Raw genomic sequence first — 12,545 nt, forward strand, 5'->3', positions numbered from 1 at the left:
AGAACTATTGGAGATGGAGTCTTTTTGCCTTTGTATATCTATTTGGGGGAGTTGGCAAACAAAAAATTTTGAGAAGAAAATATTAGAAACGGTTAGAGATGCCCTTACAGAGAATTTCCCTTGCAAAACGATGGGTTTGGTTTTTTTTAGGGGTAATAAAACGATGGGCTTGGTTGGATGTGCAGATGACCTTTCTTTTCATTGTGGCCCATTTGATCCAGTGACACTATCGGGCTCCTCCCTCCACCCTCGATCCCTAAAAGGGCACTACGCCACTCGTCCCAACCCACGCGACGCGACCTCGCCATCTAGGGTTTCTTCCCTATCCCCCCTCTCGTCCGCCGCCGCCGCCGCCGCACCCTAACTCCAGGTGAGCAGTCGCCCTCCCTCTCGTCCAACCCATCGCCCTCGTCGCTAATCGTCCCCACCGGATCGGTGGTTCCTGGCGCCTTGCGTCCAGCGAGCCGTTCCCGTTCCCGCATCTCGGTTTCTTTCAACAGGGGCGAGCAATTCGTTCAATCCCGCGCCCTGTGGTTGTATTTGCCCCTTTTTATCTGTGTGAATTTTGCCGGTAGATTCTTAGGTTATTACTTAGATCCCCAAGTCCCGGATTCATGTGACGTGTGTTAGAGGTTCTGAGTCGAATTGATTCGTGTTGGTTCTAGCCCGATATCAGGGTGGGAGCTCGGTTTTGACCTAGTTGTTAACTTGTGCTGAAAATTTGTTTTTGGGCTACAAATCTGTCGTTCCATTTAACTCGGTGTATCACGCTGTGCTGCTAGGCTCAGAGCATTTTTTTTATTGCTTTTTGTATGGAGATCAGCTAGCGTAAACCGCAGCATTCTTTGCAGATCGATGTGTTTTTTGGGTTGGGCAAGGTGCTGTTAATTGTCTATTGCTGGGGTTATCTTCTGTTTCGTAGTTATTGTTTCTTCTGTAATTTTTTGAAGGATTCCTTATGAGATCTGCCGTTAATTGTCAAATGTTTATTGCCAAGGTTATCTTCTGTTTCGCAGTTATTGTTTCTTTTGTAATTTTTTGAAGGATTCTTTATGGGATTTTATTTCAAGTTTGGACTCAAGAATTGTTTTGTTTTCCTTCACCTCAGAGTTCAAATGCATTTTTCATTCTTTTTTTCATAATTCATCATCCTTGTACACTTTGCAGAGCCAAGTCCAAGCAAAAGCAGCAGCAGCAACCATGCAGGCATCCCGTTTCTGGGGACAGGTACTTGCTTTTTCTATTGCAATGACCTCAGCATGGCGGCATTTGTGTTGTGTCCATACTGCAGTAGTTGGTACTTCGTTTCATCGTTGTCATTGGTTGCAATACTTACTGCTTGGTTCTTCACAACTTCAGGGGGACAGTGAATCTGAGGAGGAGGAGGAAGAAGTCGAATCAGAACAGGGCAGTGATAGTGAAGATGATGTAAATCGTGGTACTGGGGGGCGTGGAATCCAAAACCGCTATTTGAAGACCCAAGAAGATGATAGTGATGAGTCTGATTCAGGCCACCGCGTGATTCGCTCTTTGAAGGACAAGCGCAATGAGGAGATGAGATCTATTGTTGATCAGATGCGTAATGCTATGAAGATCAATGACTGGGTTAGCCTGCAAGAGAGCTTTGAGAAGCTCAACAAACATCTTGAGAAGGTTGTACGTGTCAATGAATCAACTGAGATTCCAAAGATGTATATCAAGGCACTTGTATTACTGGAGGACTTCCTTGCTGAAGCCCTTGCAAACAAAGAGGCTAAGAAGAAGATGAGCAGCAGCAATTCAAGAGCATTCAATGCGATGAAACAAAAGCTTAAGAAGAACAACAAGCAGTACGAAGAGCAGATTCAGAAGTGCAGGGAGCATCCAGAGAGCTTTGAAGATGAAGCTGCGGATGTCAAGGATGAAGATGATAATGATGACGATGTGGATAGTGACGGAGAGATTGAAGATCCTGAGAAGATAGATACATCGGAATCAGAAGTGGATGCAGAAGATGGAGATGAAGATGACAATAATGGTTGGATAAGGAAGCTGAACAAGAAAGATAAGATGATGGACAAGCAGTTCTTCAAAGATCCAAGTGAAATCACGTGGGATATTGTTGATAAGAAACTCAAGGAGATTGTTGCATCAAGGGGAAAGAAAGGTACTGGAAGGATCGAGCGTGTTGAACAGCTAACCTTTTTGACCCGTGTGGCCAAAACACCTGCTCAGAAGCTTGAAATCCTTTTCCATGTGATATCTGCACAGTTTGATGTGAACCCTAGCTTACTTGGGCATATGCCGGTCAATGTGTGGAAGAAGTGTGTTAACAATATGCTTCTTGTGCTTGATATACTACAACAGTATCCTAATATTGTAGTAGACACTTCACTGGAGCCTGATGAGAAAGAAACTCAGAAGGGTGCAGACTTCAATGGAACAATACATGTTACCGGTGACCTGGTTGCATTCCTGGAGAGACTGGACACTGAATTTTTCAAGACCTTACAGTGCTCGGATCCATACACAAAAGATTATGTTCAGAGGCTTAGAGAGGAACCCCTATTCTTGGTTGTTGCACAGAATGTCCAAGATTACTTGGAAAGGGTTGGGAACCTCAAAGCTGCTGCTAAGGTTGCACTGCGTCGTGTTGAGCTAGTGTACTACAAACCCCAAGAAGTATATGATTCAATGAGGAAATTGGCAGAGCAGCCTGAGGACAGTGTGGAGGAGGGTGATGCAGAGACTGTTGATGAGCATCTAGCAATGGATGGCAATAGGGGACCACCGCCATTTGTTGTGATTCCGGAGGTCGTGCCTAGGAAGCCTACCTTTCCAGAGAGTGGCAAAGCTTTGATGGATGGATTGATGTCCTTAATCTACAAGTATGGAGATGAAAGGACCAAAGCCCGTGCCATGCTTTGTGATATATATCACCATGCAATCTCTGATGAGTTTTCAGTGGCTCGTGACTTACTTTTAATGAGTCATTTGCAAGATGGTGTTCAGCTTATGGACATATCATCCCAAATTTTGTTCAATAGAGTCATGGCACAGCTAGGGTTGTGTGCTTTCAGGGCTGGTTTGATAAATGAAGCTCATGGCTGCTTGACTGAGCTCTACTCAACTGGAAGAGTTAAAGAACTGCTTGCACAAGGTGTGCAACAAAGCCGATACCATGAAAAAACCCCTGAACAGGTAAATCTAAACCTCTCATGCTACTCACTCTGCTTGTCATGTAAATGCTGAGTACATGAGCCCAAATCACAATTCACACACAAAAAACACTGATAGTTGGAAAAAATGTCAAACTATTTCAATACCTTGCCTGCTAATTATTTTTTTCCGTTGCTCTCTATAATATGTTAATATGATGCTTGATCCTATTTTACACAGCATTTCTTATGTTGATTCCAAACTTTGGCATTTTCTCCATATTTTGTAAATTTTGATAACATGGATGTAGTTGCTTTACGGTATTTGCAGTGAGAAAGCTTTACTAATATTAAACTGCACTTTAGTCTATTTTTTATATTCTTTTAATTTGATTATAGACTTCAATTGGGATATTTTATACAAGAATAATACATGATTTGTGCTTTTGATTATCAGTGCTAATGATTTAGCCACTCTTAACTCCTGCAGGAAAGGCTTGAGAGGAGAAGGCAGATGCCTTATCATATGCATATAAACCTGGAGCTTTTGGAAGCCACACACTTGATCTGTGCGATGCTAATTGAAGTCCCCAATATGGCTGCCAGTACTTATGACAAGCGGAGGCCTATGAGCAAAACTTTCCGCAGGCTTCTTGAAGTGAGTGAAAGGCAGACTTTTGTTGGGCCTCCGGAAAATGTGAGGGATCATGTAATGGCTGCCACAAGAGCCCTCAACAAGGGTGACCACCAAAAGGCTTTCAGTGTCATAAGTTCGTTGGAGATCTGGAAACTTTTGAGGAACAGGGAGCATGCTCTTGAGATGCTGAAGCTTAAGATCAAGGAGGAAGCCCTTAGAACCTATCTTTTCTCGTACTCTTCTTGCTACGAGTCCTTGAGCCTGAACCAGCTCACCACCATGTTTGATCTCAGTGAACAGCATGCTCACAGCATTGTTAGCAAGATGATGATGCATGAAGAGCTTCATGCTAGCTGGGACCAACCAACAAAGTGTATTGTTTTCCATAGTGTGGATCAAACTAGGCTTCAGGGGCTACTCTTCCAGATGGCAGATAAACTCTCAGTCCTGGTGGAGAGCAATGAGAGGGCATATGAGGCAAGAACTGGTGGTACTCTTGAGGGGGTACCGCCCAGGCGCAGGGGAGACGGTCAGGACTCATCCAATCTGGGGAAGTGGCAGGACAACTTTGTGTCATCACAAGGGAGGCAGGGAGGTGGCAACCGGTCTGGATATGCTGGCAGAGGTGGTGGTGGCCAGGGTGGTGGATACCAGAGAGACAGGGGAAACCAGGGTTCCCGTGGGGGCTATAGTGGCGGCTCACGGTTCCAGGATGGAAGGGGTCGCAACCAGTCTGGTTCCTCAGCGAGAGGTGGTGATAGTGGTGCACGGATGGTGAGCCTTAACAGGGCTGGCAGAGTTTAGGAGTGATAAATTTCAGACTGAAGGTCTTCCATCAAGATCTCCACTTTTGAAGCGCTGCTTTTTCCATAATTTAGAAACTTGCAGTTCTAAACTCGGGTTTTTTTGCTATATTTTGTTGTAGCCTTTTGATTTAAGTGTCTGTTGGAATCTGAAACTTGGTACTCTGGTTTGTGTCATGAGAGATATCTACTTGCGACTGTTTTGATGGCTTTAAGCATTGTGTTAATGGATGTCGGCATAAAGGTTCATATGTTTATTTCGTATTGAGTGGAGACTAAAGATGGCTTATTTCACATCTTTGAGCTTCAGTACTGCAGGCACAGATGTTACCGACCTTTTTTTGTGAGTGAATATTGATATTGCAGACTGAAGGGGTGGGTCTAGACCCATTAGCAGGCGTATTTGCCCACGAAACGGAACATCCATCGCATTTCGAATCACAGAATTAGGATTTCGTCTACATGCACAGGTACGAGCTTTAGTTTTGCATCTCTGTCATCGTGTCCAGGTCATGACGGACAACAAAGCGCTTCAATTAATTAGATGTAGCCCCTGTACTTTTACCTCTCATCAAGCCATTCATCTATCTGCATCGATCTACCAGGCACAAGCAGGCCGCGAGAATCAGAGGACAAGGAGTATGCGACATACGGCGCGACCGGCGACCACTACGACCTCACTCACACACCTCTGATCCCCCACAGACCTGCATCCCCCAACCCCAACCCCAACCCCAACCCCAACGGATCAGCGGACAAACTGCCGGCGTGTCACCAGCAGAGGCCAGGACACAAAATGTCCGCTGCCGTGCCCATACCACACCCATGCCCGGCCGAACCCGTCTCATCGTCGTCCCGGCCGTGGTGTTCCCTCGCCGCGTACGTGCGCGCGGGCGTGCCCATCCTGGCAGACGCGCTTGGGCGCGGCGCGGCGCGGCTGCGGTCCTGTGCTGGGCGGCCGGTTTCAGCTTGCCCGGGCACAATCCGGCGCGGCGTTCGGTTGGCGCGCCGCCGTCGCCAGCCGATCCGAGCCCGTGCGCGGTGCGCCATTAGAATATCTGCCCGCTCGGCACAGCTTTTAGTTGCTCGTTGTGTGTAATCGAGGCTTGAACGCAAGGGAAAGTGTAGAAGAACGCAAGCTTTGCACGGCTCGGCTGCTCCCGCGGCTGTGGCGCAGCAACTAGCCACCGGCGCTCCGCACTGTACCCGGAGAGGGACTGATGATGGCGCCGGCCGCAGTGACGTCGAGCGCCACTGGCGACTCGTCCTCGGTTTCAGCGGTGAAGACGACGCGCGGATGGAGACCGGTCCTGATTTCTTTTGCTTGGATCTCGTGCCACGGCTCAAAGATTTGTGTCACGATACAAAGCTAGACGTACTGTGGTGCTGCAATGAATTCACACATCAGACGTTGATGGGGGTCGTACATGATGTGCAAGTTCAGCTGCCGTCCGTAAGGGACAGTTGAGACGGTGCCGAGAGCAGCATTGGTCCTCTCATCACAGTCCCAAACAAAAACAACAGGCGATTGGGCACCACGGATGTAGCAGTTCCTCTCCATCCACACAATAAACGTACGCTGGACCAAAACGCTGCAAATTGGCACTAGAGCCAGGCAGCGCCAAGGCAGAATGTCCCGGCAAAGCGAGGGGCGTGCTCGCCACATCTTTTGCGTGGGTGGGTCCGCAGGGAGCCATCAGGCATCAGCCGGGACAATCTTGGATTCTTGGCCGGAAAAGCCAGCGAGCAGGCAGCCCAGGAACGAGCAACGCGACACGAGAGCCGTGTGCGCGCCGCGTCGGAAAACCACCACAACGAACCCAAAAAGTTGCCGTTCGACGATCTGTTATTTCCGCCAAAAGCACCAGAGGATACGGTTTCACAACAACACGACGCGAAGGGGGACGGGAGAGACGCCGACGCAATGACAAGACGCACACGACGCGCGCGGCCAGGCACGGCCAACCACAACGGACGCCGCCAGCCAGGCTACACCGGCGGCGGCGACTAACACACACGGAGAAGAAAACACAACTCGGAACGAGCTGCCCAAAGCTCGCCGCCATGGTCCACGGACACACACTACACTGACAAATCCGCCTACTTGTGGTTGATGGGCACCTCTAGCAATGGCACTGCAGTAAAGCCGTCTCAAACTGTGCCCAAATGCTCTCTTTTCCTGCCTAAAGACTGATGACTAACCATAGATAGGTAGATGGGGACCTGGTAGGACGATTACCATCTTCTCTTCCTGATCTTCTCCCATTCCTGCGGCAAGCACGGGCGATCACCTCAGGCTCCGCAAGCAGCAGCTAGAACTTGTTGTTGTACCAGAAGACGCCCTTGCGGTCCTCGGGCTCGACGTAGATGCACTCCCTGGCCTCGCGCCAGGTCGCCTTGGCGACGGGCGTGGGGTCGAACTGGTAGTACTCGCCGAGGATGGGCTTGATCGCCTTGGTGGCCTCCATGGCGTGGTAGTGCGGCATGGTGGAGAAGAGGTGGTGCGCGACGTGCGTGTCCGTGATGTTGTGGAACACGCGGTTGAGGATGCCGTAGTCGCGGTCCATGGTGGCCAGCGCCCCGCGCAGCCAGTCCCACTCGCTCGAGTCGTAGTGGGGGAGCGCCGGGTGGGTGTGCTGCAGGTAGGTGATGAGCACCAGCCAGGCGTTCACGATCAGCAGCGGCACGGCGTAGACGCGCACCACCCACCAGAACCCGAACGCCGCCGCCAGCTTGTACAGCCCGAACGACACGGCCATGACGCCGGCGTCGGAGATGAAGATCTGGACGCGCTCCCGGTCGTTGTAGATGGGGCCGTAGGGGTCGTAGTGGCAGGCGAAGCGCGGGTACGGGCGCCCCGACGCGTTGGTGGTCAGGTACAGCGGCCACCCCAGGGTGAGCTGCACGACGATGTGCAGCAGCCGGCCGACGGGGTTGTTGTACACGTACGGGGTGTACCATGGCAGCGCTTCCTTCTTCTTGGGGACGAACACCTCGTCACGCTCCATGGAGCCGGTGTTGGAGTGGTGGCGCCGGTGGCTGTACTTCCACGAGAAGTAGGGCACCATCAGCGACGAGTGCAGCACCAGGCCGACGGCGTCGTCCAGGAGCGAGTAGTCCGAGAAGGCGTGGTGGCCGCACTCGTGCGCGATGACCCACACGCCGGTGCACACGCAGCCCTGCGCGATCCAGTAGAGCGGCCAGGCGGCGAGGTGCAGCGGGCTCGGGAGCGCCGGGATGATGGCAAGCGCGAAGTACAGCAGCGCCGCGACGATGACGAGGTCGTGGACCACGTAGGAGAAGGACTTGATGATGGAGCGCTCGAAGCAGTGCGGCGGGATGGCCTTCTTGATCTGGCCCAGCGTGAACGGTGGCTTGTCCACCGGCGAGCGCTGCATCGCCGTGCCGCCGCCGGCACGGCCGAGCCGCTCCTGCTTCTCCCGCTCCTTCTCCGTCATCCTGCCGCCGGCACCCATTTTGCTGCAGGCAAAAGAAAAAAAAAACAGATTGCATCCCTTAAAAATATGCCCAGGAAACTGTCATGAACCAAAAATATCTAGCAAGCTGGCACTTATTATTGGCTTAGATTCTGCGCGTGCACGAGCGGAGCATCAACCACCAAAAAAGAAAAACACGGCGCGAGGACGTCTCTGTCCACAAAGGTGGCGGGTGCCGGGCGGCATGATGCGATGCGATGCTTTTCTTGGCTAAACACGATTGAAAAAATATTCCTACGTGACACAGGATAGCAGGATGGGGTAGCATCGATCGCAGCAGCATGTGCGAGCCCTATGGCATCTGCGACATACTACTTGCTCATGCTCAGAGTTCAGATTCGCTTTCCGAGTGTATCACATGCCCTGCTTCAGATCCGCTATGCTTCTGAATTACCAATAAAACTAATAAAATTTAAAAAGTTTTACACCAAGACCAGGATGGTAAAAGAAAATGGTGAATCGTTTGAACAAATGTAAAATAGATTGAAGGCCTTGTCACTCGTGATGTTACGTGCCACTAACTAATCCTATACAAAGTTACAAACCCCTCAAGAAACATGTGATGCGCTGCAAGAGTGCACATAATTTGACGGCTTTCTTTGTCAAAGTACTTATGAACCCCAGGAAAGCAGCAGCCCGAAGAGATTTCAAGCACCAGAAACGTGTGGAGAAGAGATTCATGGCAAGTTGGGGCGAATGAAAAAGGTACCTCATCTGAATATCTGCCATGACATCCTACCACACGCATTGGATGGTCAAATCTAGCTACCCAATGACCATCCAGCACCAAGGAAATCGTTGCCCCTGGACGAGTGGTTGGTTTTGACAAGCTAGCATATCTGAACTCTCAAGTCCTTAAAAAAAACCGAACTCTGAAGACTGTCATCTCTCGATGCACCTACCATTCAGAGTTCAGAGACAGCTAGTACTCCCATCTGGGCGCGCACCAATTATTCACCGCGAGCTAGTATTAATCAGTGCCAAAAAAAAGGGAAAGGTTTCAGCTTTTAGTCTTTCTGCTTCATCAAATTACTGTATCGCCAAAACCTTGGCAGTGCAGCATCCACTAATGGTTATGGTGCACAGCTAGACATGTGCTCCACAGGGTGTGCTCGGATCGGATGCTGCCTGTCCCCCTTGGCAAAAATGATACGAGCATGTCCTCTCAGACCGGCCAACTATGCCGTCCGGATGGAGACACTTTGCGTCGATGGAGACTCTCGGCTGTGCTGATCCTACGCATTAAACCTGCCAAGACGAGGGCGCCCGACTGATTTGGATCCCTAACTTTCTAATTGGACCTCAAGAGCGAGATAAACATGCAAATCGGCTGCCATGGTATAGTATACTCGTATCGGAGACAGGCATCAGAGCACCGGTATGGCACTACTATGATAAGTATCATATCATGGCACAGCAAGTTGCAGGCCAAGGCCAAGGTGAAGGACCAGTTACCAGAGGGCCCTTGCAGTCTTCAAAAACCTCACAAGCGCCCAGATCCGCTGATCCACGCCGCTGGACACTTGTCGAGTCCAGCTAGGTTACTCTACGGCTCGGAATTTTTGTTAGGAGTACACAATTTCCGAAGAAATCGGCGCGCCGGGCCACCATGTGGGCCCGGGATTCGGTGCCACCCCTGACCCCCCTCCCCTGCTGCCGGCCTCGCAGGCGCCTTGTACCGTTGCGCAGACACAACAGCAGAGGCCTGCCGCACGCCGTTGTCTGTAGCAGCGAGGCGGGGTAGGTGAATCTTTTTTTTCTTTTCTATATCACGGTTTTGGCCCTACGTGGGGAGGAAGAGACAATCGCCACCGCCCAACGGAATCTGACGGCGGTGCTTCGTTAATCACGATGCGTTTTCGTAGGTCAAGAGCCACCGTACGCGCCGCCGCCGGCCGGCCGGCCAGCCGCCATCCCCGGAGCGCCGTGACTGAGATTGAAAGAAACGCACCCTTTTTTTTTCTTTCAAATTCCTACCCCTTCGCGTCCCTCGAGCACGGGAAAGCGTCTCCCTTTTCTCCTTCCGGAAAAATAGTGTTTTTAATGCCGGAAACAGGACCAAAGCAGCATGTTGCTTCGTCGAAACGTCGATTGCTCATGCCGAAAGGTCAATTCTGGAGTGCAGTCATCGCCAACTCGGAGCTTAGCTCATCATTCATCAGTAAAAATCAGAGCGGCTGACCACCGAATGCGGAGCATCATTGGAGCCAGTGCAGTGCAGCGACGCCCAACATGGACGGGGGCCTAAAAAAGCCGAAAGGAGGGCTGCCTTTGGAGGCAAAAAAATAAAAACAAAAGAAAACATCTAAAGGTTGCTGCTTTCCTCCACCGGATTAACGGGAACTGCGAAAAGCTTGTGGGCGAAAGGTGGCATGTCAGGTTTCCATAAACGAGTGGTAACGGCTTGAGGGGGGCGGAGATCATGGTCCCGCAGCACGGGGAAATATCTCAGGAGTAGGACCGGCATGGCTCGCTGAATCGCGCAGGCTGCAGATCTGATGAGAAACAAGCGAGCGTTCGTCGCGAATCATTCGCGCCAATCTACATCGGAAGGCCTCGCGGGGGCCCGCCGGTGAGATCGCCGTCGAGCTCGACCGGCAGGCGCCGCGGCGAACTACCGCGTCCCCATTACATCACCCCCCCCCCCCCCAAACCGAACGCTACGGATCGACGACCAGCGCCGCCCGCCAACGCCGGCGCGACAGCGGGCTCGGCCGGCGGATCGACGGCGAGCCACATGCCCACGCCGGCGAGCCAACCGGCAGCATGTTCCCGAGCAACACCGCCCCCGCAAAACCAAACTCCGGAGAAACGAAAACGCAGCCGATTCCTCCCTCACCTCACCAGCCCACACCGGAACAGAGCAATCTATGAAACAGTGGCCGGGGGGGGGGGGGGGGGGGATTAATTAACCGAGGAAGGCGAATGCGAGGGGCACCTGAGACCGAGGAGGACGGCACCGCAGAGTCGGAGCAGATCGGGTGGACGCCGCCGGCCTCGCCTGTCCCCTCCTTCTCCTCTCCTGGAGAGGAAAACGAGTGGTTGTGTGGGTGCAGGGATTTGCAGGGGGAGGAGGGAGCCTGGCCGCCTCCGATTCCGCCGGGGGAGAGGCGCTATTTAAAAGCGCCCCCGCCCCCCTCCGCCAAAGGCCCCCCAGAGGCCAGAGCCTCCCTGGCGGGTGGGCCCGCGGTTCTGGCCGGGTGGGGCGCACCAGCCCACGTCGGCGGCCCCGTACACGTGGAGCGCCCTGTTTCGCTGGCCCCCGGCTGGGCGTGACCCGGATCGCGCGGCGGCGGGCGCCGGCCGACCGCGGCGCGCATCCGACGGACGGGGGCGGCCCAGGAAAACCGGGGACAACGACAGGAGATATACTATAGCCGGATATAAATACGCTCTACTACTCCTCGGATATCCTGTGCTCTCTCGTGAAACCATTGGTTTGGAAAAGAAATCGCCACTTAATTACTTGTATTTCTTTTTTCCACAAGTTTTTTTAAATTTTTTTCTCAAGATTTATTCATTTATATAATGTCCAATGCAGCGTCATCTGTCCTTGAGCTACACGTATCATTTGTGGGTAGGTGTAGATATTTTTGCAGCTACCAGTCAGCCCAAATCGTAGTTGATACGGGTCGTATGGATCTTTCAAAGGAAGGAATCCCAATTAGATATATGGTTGGTTTAGCAGCGGCACGTACTTAGGCTATCCACATTCGGTACCCTCTAAATTCATCCTCTAAAAAAATATTTCATCCTGATCATTAATATTCTCTCCTCTATCTTTATTTCTTCCGCACTCGTCATACTCTATATCATATACTCTATATCCTAGTCACATATATTTCCTACCCAAATCTATTCTACCCACATCTTATCTAGTCAACGACGAGTGGGACCCACAATTATCTCTCCCAACTCTCCTCTCCTATCTTTCCCTCTCTCCCCTGCCCGTCCCTGTTCCTTCTGCGTTCCCTCTCTCCCCTGGCCCTCCCGCCCTGTTCCTTCTGCGTTCCCTCTCTCCCCTGGCCCTCCCGCTACCTCGGCGCACCCCCTCTCTCCCCGGCGGCGGCGGCGAGCTGTTGCTGCTAGAGCTCCGCCGCGGCCAGGTCGAGAGCCGAGCGGGCGGCCAGCAGCGGAGGGGAGCAGGCCTCGCGCCCCCGCCACGCATGCGGAGGGGAACATGGCATGCGGCGGCGCGAGGCTCCTGCCGGCGATAGGGCCGGCCGGCGGCGGGGCAAGGCGGCGTGGCAAGGCCGCGCGGCGCGGGGCAACACTGGCCGCATAGGGGCGGCCCTCGACGGCGCATAGGTCCGGCGCGGCTGTAGCAACCGATTCCGGCCGGGAAACGGCCGGAATCGCTCGGGTGAGCGGCGGAGAAGGTGGAGGAGGGGCCAACACAGCTTCTTGCGGGACGAATCGAGGGAGGGCAGCCCGAGGAGGCCGGAATCAACGAGCGACAACGGCTCTGCTC

General features: G+C 52.5%; 2 protein-coding genes across 2 annotated transcripts; one reads left to right on the forward strand and one right to left on the reverse strand.

Annotated features, from left to right (window-relative positions):
* Positions 1-224: 224 nt before the first annotated feature.
* LOC120657026 (eukaryotic translation initiation factor 3 subunit C-like) lies at positions 225-4,834 on the forward strand. The gene is made up of 4 exons (XM_039935270.1): positions 225-370; positions 1,168-1,227; positions 1,360-3,180; positions 3,628-4,834. The coding sequence occupies exons 2-4, from the start codon at positions 1,201-1,203 to the stop codon at positions 4,576-4,578; spliced, it is 2,799 nt and encodes a 932-aa protein (XP_039791204.1). The 5' UTR covers positions 225-370; positions 1,168-1,200; the 3' UTR covers positions 4,579-4,834.
* Positions 4,835-6,407: 1,573 nt separating this feature from the next.
* LOC120657027 (fatty acid desaturase DES2) lies at positions 6,408-11,198 on the reverse strand. Its single transcript, XM_039935272.1, has 2 exons — positions 11,013-11,198; positions 6,408-8,057 (listed from the first exon to the last, which is right to left on the reverse strand). Exon 2 carries the CDS (start codon positions 8,051-8,053, stop codon positions 6,890-6,892), a length of 1,164 nt encoding a protein of 387 aa, XP_039791206.1. The 5' UTR covers positions 8,054-8,057; positions 11,013-11,198; the 3' UTR covers positions 6,408-6,889.
* Between the last annotated feature and the right edge of the window lie 1,347 nt (positions 11,199-12,545).

This window comes from Panicum virgatum, chromosome 1N (genome assembly GCF_016808335.1).
Source record: "Panicum virgatum strain AP13 chromosome 1N, P.virgatum_v5, whole genome shotgun sequence".
NCBI lineage: Eukaryota > Viridiplantae > Streptophyta > Magnoliopsida > Poales > Poaceae > Panicum > Panicum virgatum.